The sequence below is a fragment of the Myotis yumanensis genome, unplaced genomic scaffold (genome assembly GCF_028538775.1).
Source record: "Myotis yumanensis isolate MYYU_CA2020_CCGP unplaced genomic scaffold, mMyoYum1.0.hap1 SCAF_2, whole genome shotgun sequence".
Lineage (NCBI taxonomy): Eukaryota > Metazoa > Chordata > Mammalia > Chiroptera > Vespertilionidae > Myotis > Myotis yumanensis.
This window is the reverse complement of record NW_027223753.1, coordinates 8,832,870-8,858,793: the sequence shown is the minus strand read 5'-3', so window position 1 is coordinate 8,858,793 and position 25,924 is coordinate 8,832,870. Positions and strand designations below refer to the sequence as shown.

At 51.3% G+C, this 25,924-nt stretch overlaps 1 protein-coding gene across 11 annotated transcripts in view; it reads right to left on the bottom strand.

Annotated features, from left to right (window-relative positions):
• Window positions 1-9,071: 9,071 nt before the first annotated feature.
• Window positions 9,072-25,924, bottom strand: part of FHAD1 (forkhead associated phosphopeptide binding domain 1) — a 90,379-nt gene continuing 73,526 nt past the window's right edge. For 4 of the 11 annotated variants that reach the window (XM_070404133.1, XM_070404142.1, XM_070404138.1 and 1 more), the window contains 6 exons: window positions 23,426-23,509; window positions 22,837-23,057; window positions 22,104-22,269; window positions 18,445-18,525; window positions 11,559-11,707; window positions 9,072-9,822 (listed from right to left, as the gene is read on the bottom strand). In XM_070404133.1, coding sequence (XP_070260234.1) covers window positions 11,591-11,707; window positions 18,445-18,525; window positions 22,104-22,269; window positions 22,837-23,057; window positions 23,426-23,509 — 669 coding nt within the window. In that variant the 3' untranslated portion in view covers window positions 9,072-9,822; window positions 11,559-11,590. Of the gene's footprint in view, window positions 9,823-11,558; window positions 11,708-15,593; window positions 15,648-18,444; window positions 18,526-20,126; window positions 21,268-21,433; window positions 21,915-22,103; window positions 22,270-22,836; window positions 23,058-23,425; window positions 23,510-25,924 lie in introns of those variants that run through there. The other 7 variants (XM_070404144.1, XM_070404134.1, XM_070404135.1 and 4 more) reach the window with 7 other exon arrangements.

Sequence of the window (25,924 nt, the reverse complement as noted above, 5' to 3'; positions counted from 1 at the left end):
TCTCTATGATCTGGCCTGTCACCTTCAAACTGCAAAGCTGTGGACCTCCAGCCAAAGAAATCCAGGGCGGGGGAGAGAGGGTAGGAGGAGGGTGATGTTTAATAATCAGAGTCCCCGCCTCCGATCCAGACAGACAAACCCGATCTCTGGGGTAGGGCCCGGAACTCTGCATGTCAACCAGCACCCCGGGGAGTTCTGCTCTCTGACCTTAGAGAATCACTAATCTAGAAGGAGGGGTGCGCTTATTCTCGAAGATGTTGGGGGCGCTGAAGGCCCCTACGCAGAAACTCCTCCCACCAGCCAAGGAGCAGAGAAGGGATGGACAGGGTTTAGGAGACCCGAGTTCTGGAGGCAGAGGAGCACCCCGGAGGGTAAAGCCAGCGCCTGTTCCAAAGTGATTTGAACAACAGACTCTCGACTGATCTTTGTCGGTTTGCCAGAGTTTAAAAATATTGCTGAATTAATTTAAAAGGCAGTTTTAAAATAACGAAATTAAGAAAAAAAACTTTGGCGTTCAGAAAACATGAAATTTTCATTAATTTATTTATGAAGTTGTTTCTGGATTCAATAAAGCAGCTCAGGTTCAATGACATGATTTTGTCTTTTTTAAAGCTTGGAGTGACATTCCTGTTGGTCTTGGGCAGTTTGGCCCACCTACTTGCAGGATACAGGTTTCTGTATCTCCCACATGTGGCCTTGAAGGACCTAACAGAAGTGCAATAGTTTGTTTGCTGTTGAATGCAAAAGACTAGGGACAGGGTGCAGATGCAAACCTCAAAAATGGTGTCTACAGAGGCTGGGGTTTGCCGAATTCTTAGTCTTCCTCACAAAGCGGCTAATAGCTTAAAAAAATAGGATGGACCTCAACTTGCTTTAACCTACGATTTGTAATGGGTCTGCATGAGGCAGGGCTGCCTTTATTATGAAATGCTCTGCATCTGCTTGATGTGGGAGCGCACTTTTAACAGGGAAGAGGTTGCGTGAGGGTTTGCGTTCTTAAAAAACAACTTACACGTGTGTGAAAAACCTGTTTAGTTTGAATTATTCCCACGGGCTGGCTGTCTTAAACACCCCGATCAATTACCCATTTGGCTTGTGTGGACACCACTCTCCGGCGGCAGGGCAGCTCCCTGATGCGCAGGTTGGGGAATTCCGACCATTACCTATTCCATCTTGTAACGGGGAGTGGTACGCGCAGGACTTGCCCTTATACGCAGGCAGAGCTCAGGAAGAGCTGCCTGGAAGGCGAGCCCTTGGAATACCTGGGATTGATTTCTGCACAGATTCTCTGGGTTCGCGAGCTCTGAGGCTCTGTGGCTGCACGCTGCCAGTGCTCGGCCCCATTTGCAGGCCGTGGGCTGGGCTCTGCCTATAAAAGACAACGGTTGATCTGCTCTAAAGCCAGAGATGCATGTTAGGGGCTGTGTTTTATTTGAATCAATCGATTGAATCAATCGCTCAATCGATCAGTCAGTCAATAAAATCCTCACCCAAGGAGTGAGGATATTTTTTACCACTGATTTTGAGAGAGAGTGGAAGGGAGGGGAGAGTTGGGAGACAGAGAGAGGAGAGAAACATCAATGTGAGAAAGACCCATTGCTTAGTTGTGTCCTGCACGTACCCTGACCTGGGGTAGAATGAACCTGCAACCCAGGTACATACCCGGGACCGGGAATCCAACCAGGGACCCTTGGGTGAGGAGGCCAACGCTGACCACTGAGCCACTCTGGCCAGGGTGGGCGGCTGGAGGGCTACATTTTATGTGAACATTCTGAGGCTATCGAACTTCATTGAAATCACTCTAGAAATCAAAGAAACGGTGAAGAAAGGAAAAGCAGGGTAACTGCTGAGCACTGACTAGGTTGTGAAACTCCCAGGAACTCTTGGTGGCCTCTTCATTAGGGAAACCACTTGTGAATGACCCTGGCGTGTGCCCCAAGCAGGGATTTGGGCAGAGAGAAACGATCTGGACTGGTTGCGCGTTACAGCATTTGGTCATGTGGAAAGAATGATCTTCAGGAAAAATCACACCCCCCCGCAAAGGATTGTTACAGAGGCGGGGCCCGCGAGAGCCAACTCTGACGGCATCCCAGCAGCGAGGCGGCTCGGCTGGCTTAGTCATCATCAGCTTGTTTCTCTTCTTCCTCCCACATCCACTTGTGTAACTGTCTTTTGGGGAGGGGTAACGTCGTATTAAAAAGCACAACAGCACTTTGAAAAAGAAGGGGGAGAATCCTAGCCGGTTTGGCTCAGTGGATAGAGCGTCAGCCTGCAAACTGAAGGGTCCCAGGTTCGATTCCGGTCAAGGACAAGTGCCCAGGTTTCAGGCTCAATCCCCAGTAGGGGGCGTGCAGGAGGCAGCTGATTAATGATTCTCTCATCGTTGATGTTTTTCTCTCCCTCTCCCTCTCCCTTTCTCTCTGAAATCAATAAAAAATTAAAATATATACATATATATATAGAAAAAGAGGGGGGAGAAATGGTGGATGATGCGGCAGATATTCACTCCAATCTGCCCCATCAGAACTGGGTGGTCCCTCCACCCTGAGATGCTGGAAACAAGAAGGGATTAAGGAGGCCGCCGAGATAAAGTTGGCTCAAAGTGCAGTACACACTCAGCACTTTGTAAATACCGGCTTATTAATTAATCGTCGAAGGCACTCTGTGGTCACCAGGAAACCCTTGAGGGAGTGAGAAGACGCACAGAGGTCAAGATTTAGGGACAGTCCAAGCCCGCATCTGGAGCAATTGGAGGGGAGATGACAGGGAATGGATCACAGCCTGGTGGGTCTCAGAGACTCTCTCAGCTCCTGCCGAGTCTGCAAGCCGTGGGAAGGGTGCCACGGGGAAGGCGCTATGTCAGGCTCACGCCGAGGGACCCAATGAGCGGGGTAGGGGTGGGGGGTGGGGGAGAGCGTGCTGGGGACAGCTGCTGTCGCCCCATTGGCACGTCATTAGAAACCAAGCATCTATCTACAGAGCTCCCTTTTTGTGGTTATCTTGGAAGGGAAGACTCTACCTGAAAACTGAGATTCCCCTTTCAAATTAGTTGCATCTGCTCAGCTGGGCAGGCTGGGAAAAAGCTGAGTGTTTTCTGCTTCTGTTAAACCCCAGGCAGTTCACTGTCCAAGTTTAACAGCCTGAGTTTTAGCCTGTTTTAAACTCTCAAAGGGTGTGTGTGTGTGTGTGTGTGTGTGTGTGTGTATGTGCTCGCGTGCACCTTGTGGCTTAAAACCCAGCAGTGCTGCACCTGAGGTGCCCTGGGAACCCCATCCCGAAGTGGCAATGATATGCGTAGCCGATTATGATCGTTATATTACACCGTGAAAGCAGTGCGCGTCCACACCCAGGCAATCAAGCCATATTTTATTCGCTGTTTGGGCACAGGCTCTGGTCCTGGAATTCTGGTCGTGGGCAGGAGTGGGGGAGGAGCAGGGCTTGGCAGTTGGAAGAGTGAGATTTGTTGGACCCCATGCTGGGGAGCTGGGGGAGGCTCCGGCCTGTGGCTGGGACTGGGGCTCAGCACGTATTACACCCTCAATGAAGCTGCTAATAAAATACCTGACACTGCCCTGGCCCGGTGGCTCAGTCGGTTAGAGTGTCAGTCCTGTATACTGATAGGTTGTGGGTTCAATTCCCAGTCAGGACACATACCTAGGTTGTGGGTTTGACCCTTGGTTGGGGCATATATGGGAGGCAACCAATTGATGTTCTCTTTCACATCGTCGTTTCTCTCTTTCTCTCTCCTCCTTCCCCTCTCTCTAAAATCAATCAGCATATCTTCAGTGAAGAGTAAAAAAAAAAAAAAATCTGATACCACCCCACTGAGGCCAACACAACTTCCTGGGGAAGGGAGCTGTCCCTTTGGCTCAACGTTGGCTCCTCAGTGCCCAGCGTGAGGCCTGGCCTGGCCGAAATCATTGATGAATGAATGCGAGATGGTCTGCTCTGTCTAGGGGCTGGGGTCAGACTGGGTGCTTTCTCAGTGTCCCCTCCAGAGCATCCGGTGGCCCATTTTTAGGTCTCAAGGTCACTGCCAAGAAAGAGAAGCTGCTAAAGTGACACCTCTATGCACCCACATGACTCAACACAAAAGATAACAGGAGCACTGCAACAACAAACCTCTCAAGTGTCCGTCCCCTGCTCCCCTGAGGACAGTGTCAGCGGCATCAGATTGAGGCCGGTGACCTGCTGGTCCTTGGGCATCAGGGTGGCCCAGAGGTCATCTGGAGCTCTCTGCTCAGCAGACGGGTTGGAAGGAATAAATGGAGGTGCAGATAAACACCGCATGTGGCTGCTGCAGGGGCACCCGACAGGGAAATTGTAAAATGGGCACCATGCAGAGATGGGCGAAGTTAGATGAGAGGGAGAGAGCCCCGAGCCTAGGCTGAGGTCTTACCTAGGGAAAGCAGGTGACTCTCAGCAGGGGCTAGTGAACCAGGTTGCCTAGAGCAGTGGTCGGCAAACTGCGGCTCGGCAAACCGCGGCTCGCGAGCCACATGCGGCTCTTTGGCCCCTTGAGTGTGGTTCTTCCACAAAATACCGACTTCTGCGCATGGGCCATGAAGTTTCAACCACACTCTACGTGCGTGCCTGCACGTGGTATTTTGTGGAAGAGCCACACTCAAGGAGCCAAAGAGCCGCACGTGGCTCGTGAGCCGCGGTTTGCCAACCACAGGCCTAGAGCAGCAGTCGCCAACCTTTCGGACCTCACGGACCACCAGTGGTCTGCGGACCGCCGGCTGGCGACCTCTGGCCTAGAGGAAGGATGTGTGTGGTGAGGACTCAGCTCTTTCATGCTGGGTCCAGTGGAAAGCAGGCGTTCAGACTCACCGGGCAAACTCCCAGTTGTCCAGGCATAGGCGTGGTGAAAGGCAAGGTGGGGTCGTGGTTAGGAGTTTGAAAATCCCAGTGGGTGACTTCTCATTGTTTATAGAATGGCAATAATTATCTCCTCCTGGAATACTTGAGAGGATTAAATGAAAACATTTATGTAAAATCTCAAAATGCTCTCAGTGGTGGTGATGCTGATAACCTGCCTCCCAGGTGGCCATGCAGCAGGCTCTAGCTGGGCAGACATTAATAATCTAGTCTGGCCCTAACCGGTGTGGCTCAGTGGATAGAGCGTCGGCCTGCAGACTGAAGGGTCCCAGGTTCGATTCCGGTCAAGGGCATGTATCTGGGTTGCGGGCACATCCCCAGTGGGAGATGTGCAGGAGACAACTGATCGATGCTTCTCTCTCATCGATGTTTCTAACTCTCTATCCCTCTCCCTTCCTCTCTGTAATAAATCAATAAAATATATTTTAAAAAAATAATCTAGTCTGGGTGAGAGTTTAATGCAGGGTCGGCATGTCTGGCCCACTGCCTATGTTTATAAATAAAGTTTTATTGGCACACAGCCATGCTCATTTGTTTGGGTATCATGTCGCAATGGCAGAGTTGAGCAGTGATGACAGAGACTCTCTGGTCCTCAAAGCGAAATGGCCCTTTACAGGAAAAGGGCTTTTACTGCCTGGCCCTTTACAGGAAAAGTTGCTGACCTGTCCTCATGGAGTAGTAGATAACCAGCTGGGTCCTGGACTTCACTGAAGAAAGAGAGATAGTGGAGCAGTTCAGGGTACGAAGTCTGGCTTCTGACGCTTTTGGTCTTGGGCCAGTTACTTCCTACTCATCGTTTTCATAGGTAAAACCATAGTGAGTGCGACCCAAGTCTGGACTGTGCTTAGCACAGTGTCTGATGGCTTGCCTAGGGCACTGTAAAAGGTTTGCTATTGCCCGACTGGTGTGGCTCAGTGGTTGAGCGTTGACCTATGAACCAGAAGATCACGGTTTGATTCCCAGTCAGGGCACATGCCTGGCTGTGGGCTCCATCCCCAGTGTGCGGCATGCAGGAGGCAGCTGATCAATGATTCTCTTTCATCATTGATGTTTCTATCTCTCCCTCCCTTCCTCTCTGAAATCAATCAATAATAATAAAAGCGTAATATGCTAATTAGACTGGACAGCCGAATGACCTTCCGGATGTCATTCCAGACGTCCTTCTGGATAAAGCCGAGGTGGCGGGGGGGGGCTGAGGCAGAGGCGGTTAGGGGTGATCAGGCAGGCAGGTGAGTGGTTAGGGGTGATCAGGCAGGCAGGTGAGCAGTGGTCCCAGATTTCGAGAGGGATGTTCCTGCAGGATTGGGCCTAAACTGGCAGTCGGACATCACCCAAGGGGTCCCGGATTGCACGAGGGTGCAGGTGGGCTGAGGGATGAATTTCATGCACCGGGCCTCTAGTAAAAATATATTTAAAAAGAAAAAAAAGGTTTGCTATTATTAGCTACTGAATGTCAACTCTTGAAAGGCAGAGAGAAACTTCCAGAAAAGGGTCACTACTGCATACAGCTCTCGCTACAGAAGATCCAGCAGTGGTCCCATAGAAAGCGGAAAAGCAGGATGTGAACGCCAAAGGCGGGCTCTCCCATGCAACATACCCAGTAAATGAATGACCCCCTCTTCAGGAGAGCAGCAGATCAGAACAGGAAAAGAAGGCGGAGCAAGGTCAAGGCCCCGAGGTCTGGCACAGTACCCATGAGCACCTGGTGCATAGTAGGTACCCAGTATTTGTTGCCTGAATGAATGAAGGCTGGTGGTTTAACCACCAAAGTGATTTATCAGTCCAAGAGCACCTCTGGCTTCTGCGATGGTAAGACCACAATTAGTCAGAAGATAAAGCGTTCTGCCTCCAATATCTTAGGGTCTGAGGATGAAAGCAATATGCTGAAGCCGAGGCGACACTCAAGGCAAGGAGGCTGCTGAGACTTCCCACTGCGGGACCGGACATGGCGGTGGATTCCCGGGGAACAGGTAGGCCAAGAAAAAAAACGCTTAAAAACAAAAGCAGGCACATAAGGTCATGAATTGGCCCAAAATAACTTGGGACACTGAGCAGACGGATGCAAGCGGCACATCTTGATGGAAAGGAGGCCAAGCTGATAAGCAGAAATAGTTTCCCCTCCCCGGTGACCTGACTCCTGCTTCGGAGGCCTCGGCACGGAACAGAGGAACCCATTAGCCTGGGCAGGTTTGGGTTTCCTCTCATCGTTAGGGCGTTGCTTTCATTCCTAAGACCCCCCACAACTTGGAAACCACGCCACTTACCAGGAGCGCACTTTGGAATGCGATCCGGGAGCTGTTTTTTTTCTGCAGACGCTTCAGGACTGGTTTCCACAGCAGCAGGCTTCGGCGGCTCTGCCAAGTCTCTAGAGAAGGGCACCTTATCTGCAAAGTCACGAATCCAGGAATCCAAATGGGCTGCCATTGGCGAGGGTGGAAGTTGTTTGTCTTAGCTTCCTGGGGGGTCAGGAGATTGGAAGGGCTTAGGGGCTGCGGGTCCCTTGCTGGACCGAGATACAACCCCAGGGGAAAGGTTTCTGGTAGCTTCCCAGAGCGGGCTGTGGAGCAGAGTGTCTCAGTAAAGGTCATTTTGGTAGCAACTAACAGAAACTCGCACCAGCTGAAGCAGAAAGGGAGGGAAAGCCAGTTCCCGACGGTCCTGACTCCTCAGATTTACTTGCCCTTTGATTCTCTAACTTTCCTCCTTTCCTTTGTATTTTTTCCTTTGAAATATTGTGTTTTCTTTAAAAAATATTTTAATTGAGTTTTTTAGAGAGAGAGGAAGAGAGAGATAGAGAGGGAGGGTGAGAGAGAGAGAAAGAGAGAGAGAGAGAGAGAGAGAGAGAGAGAGAGAGAAACCTCCATTTAAGAGCAAAACACCTATCAGCTGCCTCCTGAACACCTCCTACCAGGGATCCAGCCCGAAACCTGAGCATGTGCCTGACCAGGAATTGAACCAGTAACCTTTCGGTGCACGTGAGGACGCTCAACCAACTGTGCCACACTGGCCAGAGATCCTCATTTCCTTTCAATAAACGCCCTTTCTGCTTAAGTTAGCCACAGGAGGTTTCAGTTGTTTGCCATCAAAGAATCTTGAGTGATACAAAGGGTCCTAGTGGGACCCCGGGGCAGGCATTGGAACTGGCTTTCTGAAGAAAAAAGATTAGGAACCAGAAAGTTATCAGGAATCAAGGCAACTTTCTCCATTGGTATCAGTTGGACTGCAGTCAGTTTCAAATAACAGAACACTGGACGTGGGTAGATTGTGGAAATCCGGAGCCCCTCCCAAACGGACTCTGGCCACTTGCTTTGTCTGATGGAATATGAACAAACACAAGGCAGGTAAGTGTTTATACTTTGGGGCTTGATCTCTCCTGCTGCTCTTGGGAACCTGTGCCACCACACATGAAAGAGCCTGGTCTAGCCCGGCCGGCGTGGCTCAGTGGTTGAGCATTGACCTATGAACCAGGAGGTCATGGGTTTGATTCCCGGTCAGGGCACATGCCCAGGTTTCGGGCTCGATCCCCAGGGAGGGGCATGCAGGAGGCAACTGATCAATAATCCTCTCTCATTATTGATGTTTCCATCTCTCTCTCCTCCCTTCCTCTCTGAAATCAGTAAAAATATAATTAAAAAAGAAAGAAAGGAAAAAAGGAAGAAAGGAAGGAAGGAAGAAAGGAAGAAAGGAAGAAAGAAAGAAAGAGCCTGGTCTAGCCAGCTGCATCATGAAAGACCACCCCAAGCAGAGATAAACTGTCCCAGATGTAACCTCATTCTCGCTACTGCTAATTTTGGGTCAAATTTGTCCTTGTTGTGGGGAACACTGGGCACTGTAGGATGTTCAGCACCCCCTCCCCAATTGTAAGAACAAAAATTGTGTCCAGAAATTGCCAGATGTCCCCTGGGGAGCAAAATCACTCCAGATTGAGGTGATTTAACCACTGACCTAACCCAACTTGCCTGCCAGTGACCAGGCATGTAAATGAAGCCCTTCTAAACCAGTCCCAGCCAAGCCATCTCAGCCCAGTACAAGTGCCCACCTTGGTGCATGGAATCCTGAGAGATAATAAATCGTTTTATTTTCACTCGCTACGTTTTGAGTGGTTTGTCCCACAAGTACACCCGACTACAGTGGCTTAAACAGGAAGAAATTTATTGTCTTCCACAATAGGAAGTACAGAGGTAGGCAGTTCAGGCATGGCGCAGAGCACAGGGATGCGGCCCCAGGCCCTTCTCATCTTTCCATTCCGTTGTCGTTGGAGGCTGGCTTTAGCCTCTTGCTTGCTGCCTCGTGATCCCCAAATGGCTGCTCCAGCTCCAAGTCTGAGCTCCAGGAGACAAAGAGGAGACAAGGAAAAGGGGAAAAGGGCAAAAACTTTTCTCCTAACCAAGATGTGCCTTTTATTGCCAAAGAGAAATCCTCCCCAGGGGCCTTCACTTACATGTCATTGGTCAGAAGTGAACAACATGGCCAACTCTAGCTGCAAGGGAGGCTGGGAAATCAAGGGGACCAGCCTTCAGCTTATGCAGCAGAGGGAAGCGATAACTAAGGGACTGGTAGTATCTGCTACATTGTCTCTCTGGGGTCTTGGTTTCTTGTCTCTACCATTGCATATCTACCCCAGCCTTCTCTCTCTGAAGGCTGGCTTTGTTCCTCCAAATACAAGGTAGGAAATGGTCATCCCAGCCCTGGGACTGCATCAGATTCTCAGCTCCAGGACCACTAATAACTTGTGTGACATCCCAGAGTCCCCTTCCAAACACTAAAAACAGAGGTGCTGATTGGCCCAGCTTGAATTAGAAGAGAAACCTGATTGGTCTGGCTTGACCAACCAGCTGTGGCCAAGAGAGCAGTATTAGCCAGGGCAAGCCTTTTTGCAGGCAGGGCGGGTGCATTCTCAGAGAAAGGGGTGTGTGGCTGGGGAGACACCTAACAAGTTACCTAGTTTGGCAGGGGCAGAGGGCGGGGCAGGGGGGGAGGGAGAGGGAGAAAAGAAATTGCCATCATGAGTTATAATGTTCATAGGATAAGACTGAACACATCCTTAGAAAGACCTAAAATATATGGAGTCATATAGGCATTACATTTAACTTATGCAAATTCAAATATTCAACCAACAAGCATTTTTTTCCTAATACAATTTGGCTCCCAAACATGAGCCAGATGCTTGAACTGCTGCCCACCCAAGTGGTCTCTTCAGATGCTGGAGAAAAACTTGCTGATTTGGACTTCTGGGATATGGTACAGTATAAATAATAAGTTTAAAAAAAGTTCCAGAAATTTCAAGAGTGTTGTTAAGATCAGGTAATGCCTACCTTTCTCACTGACATTAGAACCTAACCCTGGGTTAGGTGGACCTTCGGTGGAATATCACACCAAGAAAATCTATTTCCTTCTAGTTTTAATCAGTATAACGCATGCATTTAGTTTTGAAATATCACATTATTTTTATTATGGCTTTTGAAAAATAAAAAATAAATGATATTCATAACTTCCGGCTCTTCCTCCCATTTTGTTCGGTGGTCCTGGCCATAAAGAGAGGCGGTAAGAGGGTGGCTGGCTGGAGAGGGAGTAGAACGCGGGAGAAGTAGAGAGCAGAGCAAGAAAAATGGGGTTCTCTCCACACACCATGAAAAAGGGGTGTTGTCCACCTGGCCAGTGTGCGCTCTTTGGTGACTGGGTACTTGGTCTGTCCTCAGTTACAGGGCCACCTTGGTGCAGCAGGATGGGTAGTATGAAATGGAACTAGAGACCTGGATTCCAGACCCAACTCTTAAATTCACTAGCTGTGTGGTTTTAGACAGGCCACCCAACCTCTCTGGGCCTCAGCTTCCTCAGTTGTCAAACGGGGAACATAACACGACAGTATTTACCTCCCCGGGCTTGGGGGAGGATTAGATGAGAAGCGTTTTGAGAACTGCCGAGTGCCATATCAATGTTAGTCAGTATCATGGTGGCGACAAAACTGATTGGCGTTCTGAATTTATTATAATAAACTCACAGCAGCGCTGCGGTTACCATCCTAGCCCGTGGCCCTGGTATCCGTCTCGGGTTTTCTTAACTGTGAGCTTCTTGGCGCTCCTTGGTGGTGTGACATTTGGGGGGGCCAGGACTCCAACGTGGAACCAGATAATTGTATCTCCGAGGCCAGTGATGGTGAACCTTTTGAGCTCGGCGTGTCAGCATTTTGAAAAACCCTAACTTAACTCTGGTGCCGTGTCACATATAGAAATTTTTTGATATTTGCAACCATAGTAAAACAAAGACTTATGTTTTTGATATTTATTTTATATATTTAAATGCCATTTAACAAAGAAAAATCAACCAAAAAAATGATCTCGCGTGTCACCTCTGACACACGTGTCATAGGTTCGCCATCACTAGCCTAGACCCATATGTCTGGGTTTCGAACTTATATTCTTCACATGCCTACGTATGTTATACATTATTATTTTTAATAAAGAACGCCTCACCTCACACATTCCAAAATACAGTATTGTGCAGAAAAAAATAGAAAAACGAAAAGGAAGAAAAAAAAAAGGAAGAAAGAAAAAAACAGAACAAAATACAGCATTGTGCAAAATACCAGTCTCGGAAGCAACACACGAGGGGAACATGCTTTAACGTCCTACAAAAGCATCTTAGTATTTTGACCCAGAAGAGTCACACCGACTCACAGAGGATCTTGCAAGGCCGGCCGATGGCATTTCTAGTTCCTTCCGCCAGGCTTCAAGACCTGCAGACTCTGGCTGGGTTTGCTGGGGGACTCTCTCTTCAGCGTCGCTCTTTCTTGGTCTGTCTTTGGGGCGGCTTTTCTGGCTCCAGCCTTGAACCAACAAGAGACATAAATGCGCTAAATCTATAAGTGCAGTGAGATCCACAAACATTCCACTCAAATGTTTTTTGTTTTGTTTTTTGTTTTTACTCAAAATAAATCTTTCCTTAAAAAAATACAGTATATATGCACATAGATGTGAGCAAAGGAAGATAAAATGATCCGCCATTGTCACACCGCCCAAGGTGAGCATTCGGAAGGCTTGTGGTGCCCACCCTTCCAGGTGTACAGGTGACATTCTCCCTTTCAACATTCACGTTTCTCAAACCAGGAGCGTCTTAGGATGAACACATTCACTGTGATGGAGCATCTTTCTCCGGAAAGCTTTCCCCGAACAGCACGTGTCTTAGGTCTCTGATGTCATAGGAGGGACAGCGCAGGAGACTGGAGGGTCTGCTTAGCCCTTTTCCGAGCGCTGCCCGACTCCCGGAAGCCATGGTGTGGCCCTGGCCCTGGTCATGGTTGATTGGACACTTGGCACAGGCTGGGCTTTTAAGGTGACCACTCCCAGCATTTGGGGTTAATGGGCTCTGAGAGGTTACTCACTCCCTGGGCTGGGCCTTTGAACTGGGGGACCTCGAGGTCATCCCTTCCTATCACATGATTGAAGAGAGATGGGCAGAGATGCAGAAAGACAGTGCAGAGCAGAGGTGTGTGTGTGTGTGTGTGTGCGCGCACACGCGCACGCATAAGAGACACGAGGCCAGACTCCCTTTCAGTTCTTCGTGTTTTTTTTTTTTTTTTTTTTTTTACACTTAAAAAAATTGATTTCAGACAGGAAGGGAGAGGGAGAGATAGAAACATCAATGATGAACGAGAATCATTGATTGGCTGCCTCCTGCATGCCCCTCACTGGGGATGGAGCCTGCAACCCGGGCATGTGCCCATGACCGGAATCGAACCCCGGACCCTTCAGTCCAAAGGCTGACACTCTATCCACTGAGCTAAACCAGTTAGGGCTCAGCTCTTCCATGTTTATGAGATGCTCACTCTGGTATCCTTATAAAAGCCCCTTCCTTCTCTGCCTGCATAGGTTTGTATTCATTGCAGCCCAAGATTCTCTCTCTGTGTTCTGCACCTACAGTAGGTAGATTGCAACCTTCAAGCTGTACAACTGGTTTCAAATTCCAGCCCTACTCCCTACAGGCTTTGACTCTACAGTGAGGACACAATACCCCTGGGGGAAGAGGGCTGTGGGTGGTAGAATTTCAGTTTTGCCACTTACTACGGGACCCTCGGTTTCCTCATCTGTCAATCAGGGACCAGAATACCTGCCCTGTCTTCCTCGGCGACCGAGAGGGGTTCTGGGTAGATCTCAATGGAAGGGGCCAAGCTCTTTTCACGTTCAAACAGGTCTGAGCATCCCTCCCAGAGGCCTGTGTCGTGGCTGGCAGAGCCCTGGGTGTGCTGTGCTGTGCTGTGCTGTGCGACTGCGCTCAATATCATCTCGGGGTGAGAAGCGCTAACGTCTGCACCAGCCCACAAAGCTCCTTGTCTGCGTGCAGACAGCAGATGTTGAGAACTTTCCTCTGGAAACCACCTTTCCTTCACATCCTCTTTCATTTGATTTTCAATAAAAATGCTGGCTGGGGATGGTTCCCCAATGCCAGTGCCCTGACCCGGCGTGGGGCTGGCTGTCGGAATTAGAGACAGGGAGTTTATAACAAGTCAAGCGTCCCCAGTCCAGGCTCCCCTGCCCCGAGGTCTGCCAGGAGTTTGGGGGTTTGGTCCACTTTTCTGAGTGACAAGGGAAGGGGGCCAGCAGAAGGCAGCCGGGATGGGCGCCTGGGAAGAGGAAGAGATGGGGAATGAGAAATCTGAAGATGCAGATGAGGGCAGGAAGGGCAGGGGAGACGTGGCAGGGTCTTCCCTGAACCAGGGACCACAGGTGACCACCAGGCACTCAGCTGGGATGTCTGGAAGCGCCTGGCTCATCCTAAGACTGAAACCGCGTGGCTAGAAGCCGGTCACTGAAATAGCGACACCCAGGTGGACATTTTTTCATCACATTAGACATTTTTTCTTAGTTGCTCCCACACCCATGTTAACATTACAGATAGCACTGTCTGTACATCTGTGCTTTATACATTTCCTAAGAGGAATTTTGCCCTCTTGGGGGTGATACTGCCCCCACTGAGAATTCGTGATTGAAACCCAGCACCTGGACAGTCCCTGCCCATCCTAGGCTCTTGGTGAATAATCCTGACTGAATGGGGGCCGGAGGAGTATCCTTTTGTTTACTCTTCCAGCCCCAGCGCCTGGCACAGCATGTGGCCTAGACTGGACATTCAATACACGTTTGTTCAGGGGAAGAGTTCCCTCATTAGCATACAACTGACAAGTAATTATAAGAGACTGTTAGCTGCGATGAGTAGCAAATCAAACCAAGGAATGGCGTTTGGAGGACAGAACACAACCCCCCAGGACCTGGGAGAGGAAGCAGCTGCCAGTTCTGAAGCTCGCTAGAGGCGGAGGCTCCTTTGTGAGTGGGCGGGACTGAAGGATCGGATCCCACACGTCCTTTCTCACGGGGGTCACGATGGCTCCAGGCCCACAGGGCTCAGGGCACACGTGGAGGAAGGACACACCAAGCCACACTTTGCAAGGAACCTGGAGGAAACCTTTTTGTGCGCAGGAGGTTCTAGACACTGAACTCTGCGAGAGGGCTGGAGGGCCGGGGAGCTCGGTCTGTGCTCTCAGCTGAAGCCCCGCCCATCCACCGCTTCACCTACTCACATCCACCGCTTCACCTACTCACATCCACCGCATCACCTACTCACATCACCTACTCACATCCACTGCATCACCTACTCACATCCACCGCATCACCTACTCACATCACCTACTCACATCCTCTGCATCACCGACCCACATTCTGTTGAGACCAGAGGCGGCCTGAAATTCCAGGAGGCTTCACATCTCAGGGATGTACATCTTCCTACAACATCCAAGATATCGGGCCCACCCAGTACCTCCTCTGTCATCACACATCCCCAGTTGGTCCTCAGACAAAGCCTGGCTGCAGGGCGGTGTCAGCCTGCTCCCGGCTCGACCACATGTGCAGATGAGTAAGTGACAAGGCTCCCACTCGTTCCCACTTTGCTGGGTGGCAAAGGGCTCGGATCTAGGGGGGCCCTGGGGATGCGCTTTGCCCTCCGAACGTCCTGCTCTGGGGAGCACCCACCCTCTAGTCTTAGACCGCGGGGGTTGGTTGAGAAGAGACTTCTATTTCCCCACAATGTCCCTTACCTAGGATCACCTTGTTTTTTCCCAGTGATAATTTTGTCTCAGAATGATTGTGGCCTTTTATCAAACTCAAATATATCTCCTCTCTCCTTCCCAGTGAAAATGTGTCTGCTCTTGAGCTTCCTGAGAGCTTGCTTCTATTCTCTGCAAAGTGCGAGTGTGGGTTGGGTCAGTTCCAGTTCCGGGGCTGAACTGTGAACGGCAATGTTTCAGCAGGTTTAGGATTTCATAGTCTTGATTCTCAGCTCTTCAGAAAAGAGTATTCTAGAGGCTGCTTCCTTGGAATTCAAGAGAAATGCCAGTCGAAATGTTATTACCTGGATGTTTATTATCTTGAGGAAGGCACGCTGTGCTCACCTGGGTCAGGGACCTGCGTTGAGTTCCAACTCTCCTACTGAGCTGTGTGGCTCTGGACAAGTTACTTAAAGTCTCTGAGCCTTAGCCACCTCACCTGATAACGGGATAATAACGATACCCACTGCATTGGGTTGCTGTGAAGATTAAAGGCGACGATGCTCAGCTCTGTGCCTGGCAGACACTAAATGCTCAAACACATAACAGACGTGGGACCACTGACAACTGGGCTTCCTGCTGACCTCCTACTGCGTCCTCTCTTCTGCTTCTGGCTCACCTGCAAACCGGAGTTCTGCATCTTGTTCTTCACTGTCTCTACAAACACCCGTCTCTTTAACACAGAAAGAATAGGGGCAACATTTAGCCTACGTTCTTCTTTGACTTTTGCATCGAAGAAAAATGGATTTTTCTCACCCTTCAGATGCTACCCATCTGGATGGAATGCTGGGCCTTCCTAGGGACGGGGGCGGGGGACAGTGGGGTCTCTGCAAGGGGACTTGGCTTCGGGGCCGGCGATGCCACACTGTCCCGCAGAGCCCCTTAGGGGTCTCTGTCCCCCACTCCAGGGGAACCTGAGGGGAGGAGGCTGGTCCACCGAGGCCCGGGGGGAGCCTGTATTCCTCTTGGAGGAAAACTGCTTCAGCTGGAAGCAGGGCCACCAGGCCGGTGGGTGAGGCTGTAGACGTGGTTCTACGGTGGGTTCCCCCCAGGAATCCCAGGCCCCAAGCATGATGACAGCCGCAGCAGCCAGTCTCTGCGGGGACAGCAAATCCGGAGCTCACCCTGGGGTTTGGTTACTGTTGCTGACCCTGGTCTCCCCAAGACCCCACATCTCAGGGACAGTTCACTGAAGAGCCAGCAGCCCCGAGAGAGCGCGAGCTGGGACCTCCCTCACAGGTGGACACTTGGGAGGTGAACGTGCAGGGGCTTGGGGAAGGGCTGTTCTCACAGAGCCCTGAGGGCCAGGGAAGTAACAGAAGTGAAGCGAGCGGGTGGGGCTGCCAGTAACGCCCCAAGCCCAGCATCTTTCTAAGGGGCCTGGGAGATGGCGGCTGTGGGCCTGTGGGCCTAGCGCCACCACATCTCCCGCGGTTCCCAGTCAAGCCAAGAATCCAGAGTATTCCGTGAAAGTGCCGTATTTTGAAATGTTACTTAAAAAAATAAAAATCCCATGAGTCAAATGAGAACATCTGCGGGCTGCCGCCTCGCAGCGCCCGCTTCAGAGCCTGCCCCGGGCGCCTGCCGGGTGCTCAGTAAATCCTTGCACGCGGGTTGCCAGGTGAAACACAGGATGCCCAGTTCAGTCTGGATTTCAGAATGAAGCCAAAGAATGTTTTAGTGGATGTAGGTCCCGTGCAAGGTTTGAGACATACTTACACTAAGTAACTGTGTGTCGTGTATCTGAAATTCAGGCTTAACTGGGCATCTTGTTTTGTTTTGTCCCCTTTTAATTCCGGCAACCCTACTGGGCATTCGCAAAACTCACGGAGAAAGGAGGCCGGCCTTTGGGACGGGCACGGCGGCTCTAAGTCTCTTCCCTAGTCATGGAAGGTGCTAACTCAGTGGTTCTCAACCTTCCTCATGCCGCGACCCTTTAATACAGTTCCTCACGTTGTGGTGACCCCCAACCATAAAATTATTTTCGTTGCTACTTCATAACTGTAATTTTGCTACTGTTATGAATTGTCATGTAAATATCTGATATGCAGGATGTATTTTCATTGTTACAAATTGAACATAATTAAAGCATAGTGATTAATCACAAAAACAATATGTCATTATATATGTGTTTTCCGATGGTCTTAGGCGACCCCTGTGAAAGGGTCGGGTCGTTCGACCCCCAAAGGGGTCGCGACCCACAGGTTGGGAACCGCTGTGCTAACTTGTCTCAGAGCTCTGGTCTCTGCAGGCTTAGGCCCGTGTTTAACCAGCAGGTGCCCTCCAGGCCTTTTCTGTGGAGAAGGCCTTGAGCTTGCAGCTACTCAGTATTTATCACAAACCTAGTTGAGAGGAACTATGCTCATAAGACAGTCACATTCCCAGATATTATAAAGCAGTGCTTTTAAACCAACATCTTCCCTCCCCCCCCTTTTTTTTTGTAGGAGAACCCTTTACCCAAGCAAAATCCCTGGAAGAACTTGGCATATGAAAGAGGCAATGAAGAGCTTCTCTAGTGGAAGTGAGGTGTGTGTGTGTGTGTGTGTGTGTGTGCGCGTGTGCGCCATGTGTGCGTATATGGAGTCATTCTCTTCCATGGCACCCATGGGCTCCAGGGAAACCCAGTTTGAACATTGCTCCAAAATCTCTCTCTGGATTAGGTCCCATCAGTGGACAGCTGAGCGCCGAAGGGCAGAGCCTGGCCCCCGCACACCCGCGTTTCCTGGACTCACTGGGATGTGTGATGACATCAGTCTGCCTCAAAAGCTATTCTCAGACGTGGCCCAGCCAACCTCGCATTGCTATTCTTGGGATGCTGTTCATTATATCACAGTGTCCTCGCCAGGGAAGAGCCAGCATCGCCTTTGTTCTGAGAACGCTTCTGAGCATCGCATCCTGCTTGTCTCATGGACACCATGAGTCTGGACCACGCTGGGCTCCCCACTTCCCAGTGGCTGCAGAGAGCCCACAGGAAGTCAAACGAGGCTCCCCTGTGGTAGGGAGGAGGTGGCTACAATTGGCACCTTCATCCTCATTCCTGGCTCCATTTTGTACCCGCTTTTTCCTTTCTTTTACCCACTTGTTTCATTCTTGGGGCAGGGGTTCCTGGGGCTCCCCACTCCTCTCTTCTTCTTTTACGATCTTGTCTCCAAGTCTCCAAGTCCCCAGATCATGTAGAGCCTAGGATGGTTGCCCCATCAGCCAGAACTACACTTGGACTTCCCCTCTGCCCTCTCTCGCCTCCGGATACTGGGTTAGAGGCTTGTCTCTTAGGTCATTTGTTCAGATTGTGGGCAGGGGAGGGGCAGGAGAGGGGCAAGGGAGGAGGAGGCAGGGGCTGGTTGGGGAAGGGGAGGGAAGGAGGTATGTGTCTGTTCCCCAGGCAGCACACCCTGGCACTGAGCTCACAGTCTTTGAAAATACTACATGGGCTTTGTGTCTGGTGGCAAGATCAGAAACCCTCTCCATACCTGCCTCTCTTTCTCTTTGAAGGCACAGTTGCAAGATGCTGATTCTTTTGCATTTCTCTGTTCGTGGTCCTCTACACGTTCCTGAGGGAGACCCATCAGTGAGCAAGATTAGTGGGCAAAAGATGCGAGACGGGGGGCGGTAGGGTTCGGGCCAGGGCCTTTTTCTTCAGCCATCTTCTATCCCTATCCTGGGCCATCCTAACCATGTTTTTACTTTTTCATCCTTGTGTGGGCCAGAGGGTACCACCTCCCGCCCCCTACCCCATCCCTACCCCATCCCATCCTACACGACATCTGCCAATTTCTACTCCGCGGTCACACACACACAAGTGGCGCTGAGGGAACCAGGGTCTTGAGAATACCTGGGCCCAAGAAAATCTGGGAAAATAGTGAGTTGAAAGAACAGTGATAATGATGATGGTATAAGAGCATCTGTTGAGTGGTCCTAAGGGTTTTGTATACATGTTCTCATGGAATTGAATGCTATGTGGTCGGTGCCGTTTTTATTCTCATCTTAAAGATGAGGGATCTGAGCTAATTAAGCAGAGGAGAGGTGGTTCCTGAGACCACCTGGCAACGCTGTGGCCACGCCCCTTGGCCGGCGTTCCATTGGCTGGAAATTTGACCGGCAGGCCAGCGGGGCCTGCTTCCCCTGTCAGAAGCAGCCAGTGCACTTCAGCCTTTCTCACACTTGGGGCCCTGAGAGGGCTAAGCAAGGGCTTGCGTGCTTCTCAAACGGCCACTTCTGTGCGTTGACACATTTCCTATTGCAAATCCCAGCCTTAACCTCTTCACAAAAAGCATCTGGGCCTTTTCTGGGCTGGAGCCCTCGCTGTGTTCACCAAGTAGAAAGAGGCGACAAAGGAGCGGGGGGCTCTGGGAGCACAGGGAACGGAAAGAGGATGTGGGTCTGCTGCGCCTGACAGCGGCAGGACGCTCCCTGGAAACCAGAGTTAGTTGCCTTTCTCTCCCTGGTGGTAACCGAGCTTGCTGTGTGCCAGGCACTGCGGGCATCGTATCACTGTACCTCCCAGGGCCCCGTGAACAGATCCCATCGCTACCATTTCTGGTGGTTTTTGCTGAGGACCCTGAGATAGAGGCTCAGCCGCTGACTCAGGGTCCCTGGGGCGGAGGTGGGGCTTGAACCCTGTTTGTTAGACTCTGAAGTCCTCCTGCGTGAACTCCGACAGGCACTGCCGTCTGCTCTAGAGACGTGGGGAGTGGACTGGACCCAGCACAGCCTGGGCCACTGTCCCTGCCTTTCTATCACGTGGACGGAGCTGCGGACCCAGGACATTCCAGAGGCACCTGGAGGCAGTGACCACAGGGTTCTCTGGGGGATGCCCAGCACTGAGGATTTCTCTGCGTTTTATAGCAAGCCTCGTTTTCACAGCCACAGGTATTAATTAGTATGGAAGCATGCCTTTTGATTCTGGAAAGTTCCGTTTGGCAAAGAGAGGTTCAAACATTAAAACTACAAACTACATTTTCTGGGGGGAGAAGGGGGTGACCTGAAGCTCCAGGTGAGTAATTTCATTCCCCAGGGCTCCACCCAGGCCGTTTCTGTGAACAGGTAAAACCGTATGCTGGGGACTGAAAAAAAAAAAAATAAGGCTCTTTGTGGAAATATTAGGTGTAAAACTTAAAAAATAAAAAGGAATTCTATTTCCCTTTAACTTCGCTTTTAAAAATGAATACATACTCCTTGGAAGGAACTGATGAGAGACAGATGTATACAAGTTCGCTTCAGAATCCAGCAAAACTTTAAAAAGTTATCATTTTTTCCCCTGACAAACAGGTATTTCTGACAACATATCAATAGCCAATCTCAAGTGCAAACCCAAGCCCCGGTACGAAAACAGGGTAGGGGTGAGTGGAGGGCGAGGGGGCGGGGGATGCCCTGGTGAGGGGGATGGCGAGGAATGGGCGTGGAAAAGTGAGCCGGGGCTGGGGGTGGGGGGGCAGCAGGTGCCTGTGGGGATCCTGCTTCTGCGCTGGGCAGTCGGCGACATTACCCTCCGCCAGCCTCAGTGCTCCCCTCTCTCAGATGGGCTGGCCCTCGCCAGCGTTCTGCGCAGGCTGATGGGACAGAGCAAGCATGTGTCCGGTGGAGCAGGTGCCTGCCGCTTGGTAAGCGCTCGATAAATAATGCCAACAGCGTTGCCGTGCTCATGGCTCCGGTTCATACAAATCTGCCCCTCAGTTGTGAATTCCATACGTTTGAAAGTTCCCAGCTCTAGCTCTTCTGGGGTCCCCGTCACAGGTTCAACGTGGCTATCTCAGACCCTGTCCATTGAAGGATGTCCAGTGCCTGCATTGTGTATGAAGAGGCAGCTCATGAATAATGCATGTGAAGCTTGATTATGTAAATCCTCGGGTTTTCTTACATTTTTAGCCAGCGCATGACAATGGCCTTTTTTGGGGCCCTTTGCTGTCCCATTCTGTGGTCTGGTGCTTTAGGACGGAGCCTGCCAAGCCCTGGGGGGAGGGACACCCCGGGAGGGGTTAGCTCTCCAGAGGGCACATCAAAGGCAGAGCCAGAGCTCTGCCAGGCCCGGCTCTCCCTGGCGCTGCTCGCTGCTCGCTGCTCGGTGTGAAAGGAAACTGTCCTGTGCCTGAGGCAGCCCTGTGACACATGCGGACGGCGGGCTGTGATGTTTAATTTAACTCAGAGCAGCGGATGCCACATCTGGTGCTCCCTCAAAGCCGCTTTCATTTCTGGGGCTGCAGCCAGGGAGCCTGCAGTCTGGAAGGTGTGCAGGACGGAGGACAGGCTTCTGCAGGGATCTCATCTGAGTCAGCTCTTCACCTGTCTGCTCGGCACTAAAGGACATGCTCTTCAAGGACATCCATCCGTCCCCATCCACCTGTCCATCTGTCATCCACCTACCCCTCCATCCATCATCCATCCATCCATCCCCATCCACCTGCCCATCCATCATCTATCCACCTCTCCATCCATCCACCTCTCCATCCATCCATCCACCTACCCCTCCATCCATCCATCCATCCATCCATCACCCATCTATCCTTCCATCCATCCATCCATCCATCCACCTGTCCACTCATCATCCATCCACCTCTCCATCCATCATCCATCTATCTATCCACCATCCGTCCATCCATCCATCCACCAAATATTGGTTGTCTCCTATGTTCTGAGCAATCAGAATAGTGAAACCAAATCTCTATTCTCAGAGTTTCATCATCTATTTATCCCCAGGATGTGGCAGAACAATAAAAATGCAAATAACAGCCACTATGAAAACACACACACAGATGCACTTGAGGGAAGTTAAGCAACCGGCCCGAGCCCTGACCGGTTTGGCTCAGTGGATAGAGCATCAGCCTGCGGACTGAAGGGTCCCAGATTTGATTCCAGTCAAGGGCAGGTACCTTGATTGTGGGCACATCCCCAGTAGGGGGTGTGCAGGAAGCAGCTGATGGTGTTTCTAACTCTCTATCCCTCTCTGTAAAAAAAAAAAAAATCAATAAAATATATTAAAAAAAAGAAAAGAAACCGGCCCGAGATCACACAGTGAGTGGCAGATCTCGGGTCTAAACCTAGGTCTGTCTGATGCTAACGCTATTCTGCCACCTTCCTCTGTCCGGGTCGGCGGGGCAGCCTCAGAGCTTCAGCTCCCAGTGGGGCCTCTCACCTGCTGCGGCCTCCTGGCCCGGTTGACCCTCTTCTCCTGAAGCAGCTGCTGCTCAGTGCGCTCCAGGGCCTCCTTCAACAGCGCCTTCTCCTCGGCCCCCTTGTAGATGTCGTCCTCCAGCTTCGCCACCTGTGACTGGTACATCTGAATGGACACTTTGCTCTGCCTGAGCGTACGGGAGAGACAAAGCCTCTTTTCCCCTCATCCTTCTCAGCCACCGTCAATGTCCCCGACCCGGGGGCTTCTCCAAATACTCCCAGACCCCGCTGTCCTAGTGTGTTCATTACACGCAGGGGAGAATGACAAAGCTTTGGGGGAGTAGAGAGCGGGATAAATAGCGAATCGGCTGAGTCAGTGAAGCATGAGGGGGCAGAGGGTGTGTTAGCGGCCCCTCCCAATTTCCCGGCGGGGGTGGGGGGGTGGGGGGGGCGCCGGGGTGGGGGGAGACCTGCGGCCCCTGACAATGTGCTGGAGCTGTGGCAACTCCACAAAGGCTGGAAGGTGAGACTCAGGTGCAGCTCACTCATTAAGAGAGAGCGGAGAGCGGAGAGCCCTGCGTACTCCGGTGGCCGCTGTGTCACCGAGAGACTTGTCACTTCCAGGCTCTAGTCATCCATCGTCCTGCCCCCTCAGAGCCCCCCAGATTTTAGTTGTTCCACACCCAGGTTGGTGCCCTGCCCTGAGGCTGAGCCGGGGGCATGGAGGCCTGGGCCTCCGTGGGGACACTCGGTACCTGAGCTGGTCAACGTCCTGCTCGTATCCTCTCAGAAGCTCCTCCTTCCTCTCCAGCCGGCTCTTGAGCTGGGTGATCTTATCGAACACCAGGTCGAGGTCCCTTTGCCGCAGCTGGTTGACTCGCTCCCTCTCTTGGGGGGAGAGGTGTTTCATGGACACGTGACCTGCCATGTCCTTGATGTTCATCAGGCTCCCCAGCGTCTTGCTCATGTCCAGGTACTGCAAGGAAGGCGGCGCGCGGGTAAGGGGCCTGGCCGGGGCCGCTGCTGGCCGGGCTGAGGCGGCGAACGCCTCGTTCTCATTCACCCGTTGGCAATCGCAGGGAGCAAACCCACGTTTTGGAAATGAGTGCAATTAGGGCGTTTAGGACAATTTTCATTTTCTCCACATGCATTTACACTCCGTCTTTTTGAGAACTGGGGGAAAGTGACAACAGTTATAAACATTCCGCTGGGGTCGTGGGCGGGCCTTGTGGAGCCATTGTAACCACCAGCTGTGCACGCAGGGCGGGTGTTTACACTACCCTGAGGTTCACACGGACTGCAGGGGACCCGGGGTCCGACAGGAGGCTGTCTGTCTGTACATACCAGCTTTTCGCTGAGATCCAAAGCCTCGGACACGTCCATTTTCCCCGGCTTCTCGGTGGCCAGGTTGGCAAAGCCATTTTGAGACTGAAATAAGAGAAGAGTTAAAAACTCTTGGCGTCCCGTGACGGATGCCTGCATCCGGAAGTTGAAGCGCTGTGCGTTGCCAAAGAATAACTCGGCAGAGTTGATTTTGATTTTAGTCCCCGACCTTCTAGTCTGATTCCTTTGCCAACTGCTTTCTGGTAACTGTGTCCCCACCCTTCAGAGAGCAAGCCCCTTTGAAAGGATACGTTGCTTGTCTTTTCTCTGGTCACTGTCTTCCATCTAGACCAGCGGTTCTCAGCCTGGGGTGATTCTGCTCACCCTTGTTCCCCCTCCCCCAGACATTTAGCCATGTCTGGGCACCTTGTTGGTTGTTAAGCCTGGGGGTGGCGGATGCTGCTGGCATCAGCGGGTAGAGGGCAGGGATGCTGCTACACACCCCACAGCACCTAGGGCGGCCCACGACAAAGAATCACCTGGCCCGCCAGGCTGGTGTGGCTCAGTGGCTGAGCATCGACCTATGAACCAGGAGGTCAACAGTTCAACTCCGGTCAGGGCACATGCCTGGGTTGCAGGCTTGGTTCCCAGTGGGGGGCGTGCAGGAGGCAGCCAATCAATGATTCTCTTTCGTCATTGATGTTTCTATCTCTCTCTCCCTCTCCCTTCCTCTCTAAAATCAATAAAAAATATTTTAAAAGAAAAGAAAAAGAAAAAGAATTACCTGGCCCCAAATACCGGTAGCACTGATGTGGAGAAAGCCTGGTCTAGATGCCCAGCCCCCAGGAAGCGGGAAGGATGCTGTTTTTTCTCACTCTCCCATTTCCTGGGCTGCCATGGTCCCTGGCAGAGTGGCACTCCGTGGGTGTGCTTGTCGAATGAATGAGCGAAGGTTAAATAGAGAACAGCCCTCCTCCTTTTACTAAAGGAACCTGATTTTTATGCAGCGGAAGCTACACCCTCACAAAATTTGGCTCAGCCTTCTCCTGGTGCTGGGGCCTGGTGGGCGAGGGCCCTTCGGACCCTTCCCAGGGACTACGGGGGATGGTGCTCAGAGCTGTGCACTCACTAAGACCTAGTCGGCCAGCTGGCTGCTGGGAGGCCCTACCGACTGCATGGAAAAGCCACCAGACCGATCAGGGAAGGACCACAGAGGGCCAATTCATCTCATTCAAAAGCTAAACTGGGTGTTCAGTGCTTGCCATGTAGCATCTCTTAGCCCATACCCTTTGCTGGCACTATACTGCAAGCCTCTGAGATAAAAAACAACACCCCCTCCCAAATATAAAAGCATAGAGGCCCCCAAAGTGGCTGTGACAGAGAAGAGTGGAGACATTGATTTAGATATTTATTGAGAGGAGAATAAAATAGGGTGTTTGGAGATGACATTAAGCCGGGCATGTCTGCTGTAAAAAGAACCTGAAATGCCGCTCAGGGTCCTCACCTCCTTGAGCTGCGGCCTCGGCACCCCTCTACAGACCCCCCCTCTTCTCCTGCGGGAGGGTCACCTAAGGAAGAGGTGACACAGTCCCCGCCCCCTTCTCTGCAGTCTAGCAGGGCGCCAGAGGCAGACTGCCAGGGACACAGCCCTGGCTGCATCATCCATCACTCTGTGACCTTGGGTGAGGGAGGTACTTGACCTCCAGAAGCCTTGAGGTTTCTTATCTGTAAGCCAGGGATGATAAGTCACTAGACCCAGGCTGCTGAGAGGATTAAATGAGGTAATGTGTGTAGAGGGCTTCGCGCAATGCCTGGCGCAAGTCAGCGCGTAACAGATGTCAGCTGTTCTTCCTCCTGCTGCTTCTCGTCTTCTGACTTTAATTACTGCCGACCTTGAAGGGCCGAGGTCTTCTAAGAAAGTTGGGAGGTTTCGTGCTCTGTGGTGTCAGGGGTGGGATCAGCGGTCAGAATATGAGATGTAAATATCTGATATGCAGGATGTATTTAGGCGACCCCTGTGAAAGGGTCGTTCAACCCCCAAAGGGGTCACGACCCACAGGTTGAGAACCGCTGGTTCAGATCCACCGGTGGCAGCAAGCCCCGCCCAGTGGCTCCTGTGACTGACCCTGACCTGAGCTGTCCATCCTTATGTGTCAATCAAATACCCATTTAGGGTACAGGGCACTTTCAACGTGACAACAGATTACTTCTGAAAATCCTGTCAAATAAACTATGCCCCTAAGAGAGGAAGGCTTTCTTGTATAATACTGTTTAAATCCTAGTGAATAATAATAGCAGCCATCATTGGTTAAGTGTTCATTGTGAGCTAAGTGGTGGGATAAGCCCTTTACACAATTACCTCCTTTCATTTTTTTTTCATCATCACTTTGCAACTGGGCCCGTGGAGGCCCCGAAAGGTTACCAGCCTCACCTAAGGTCACACAGCGTTCAGAACCAGGATTCCAGCACAGCCTCTCCTACTCCAGAATGGCATCCTCGTAATCACGGCTCCCTCTGCTA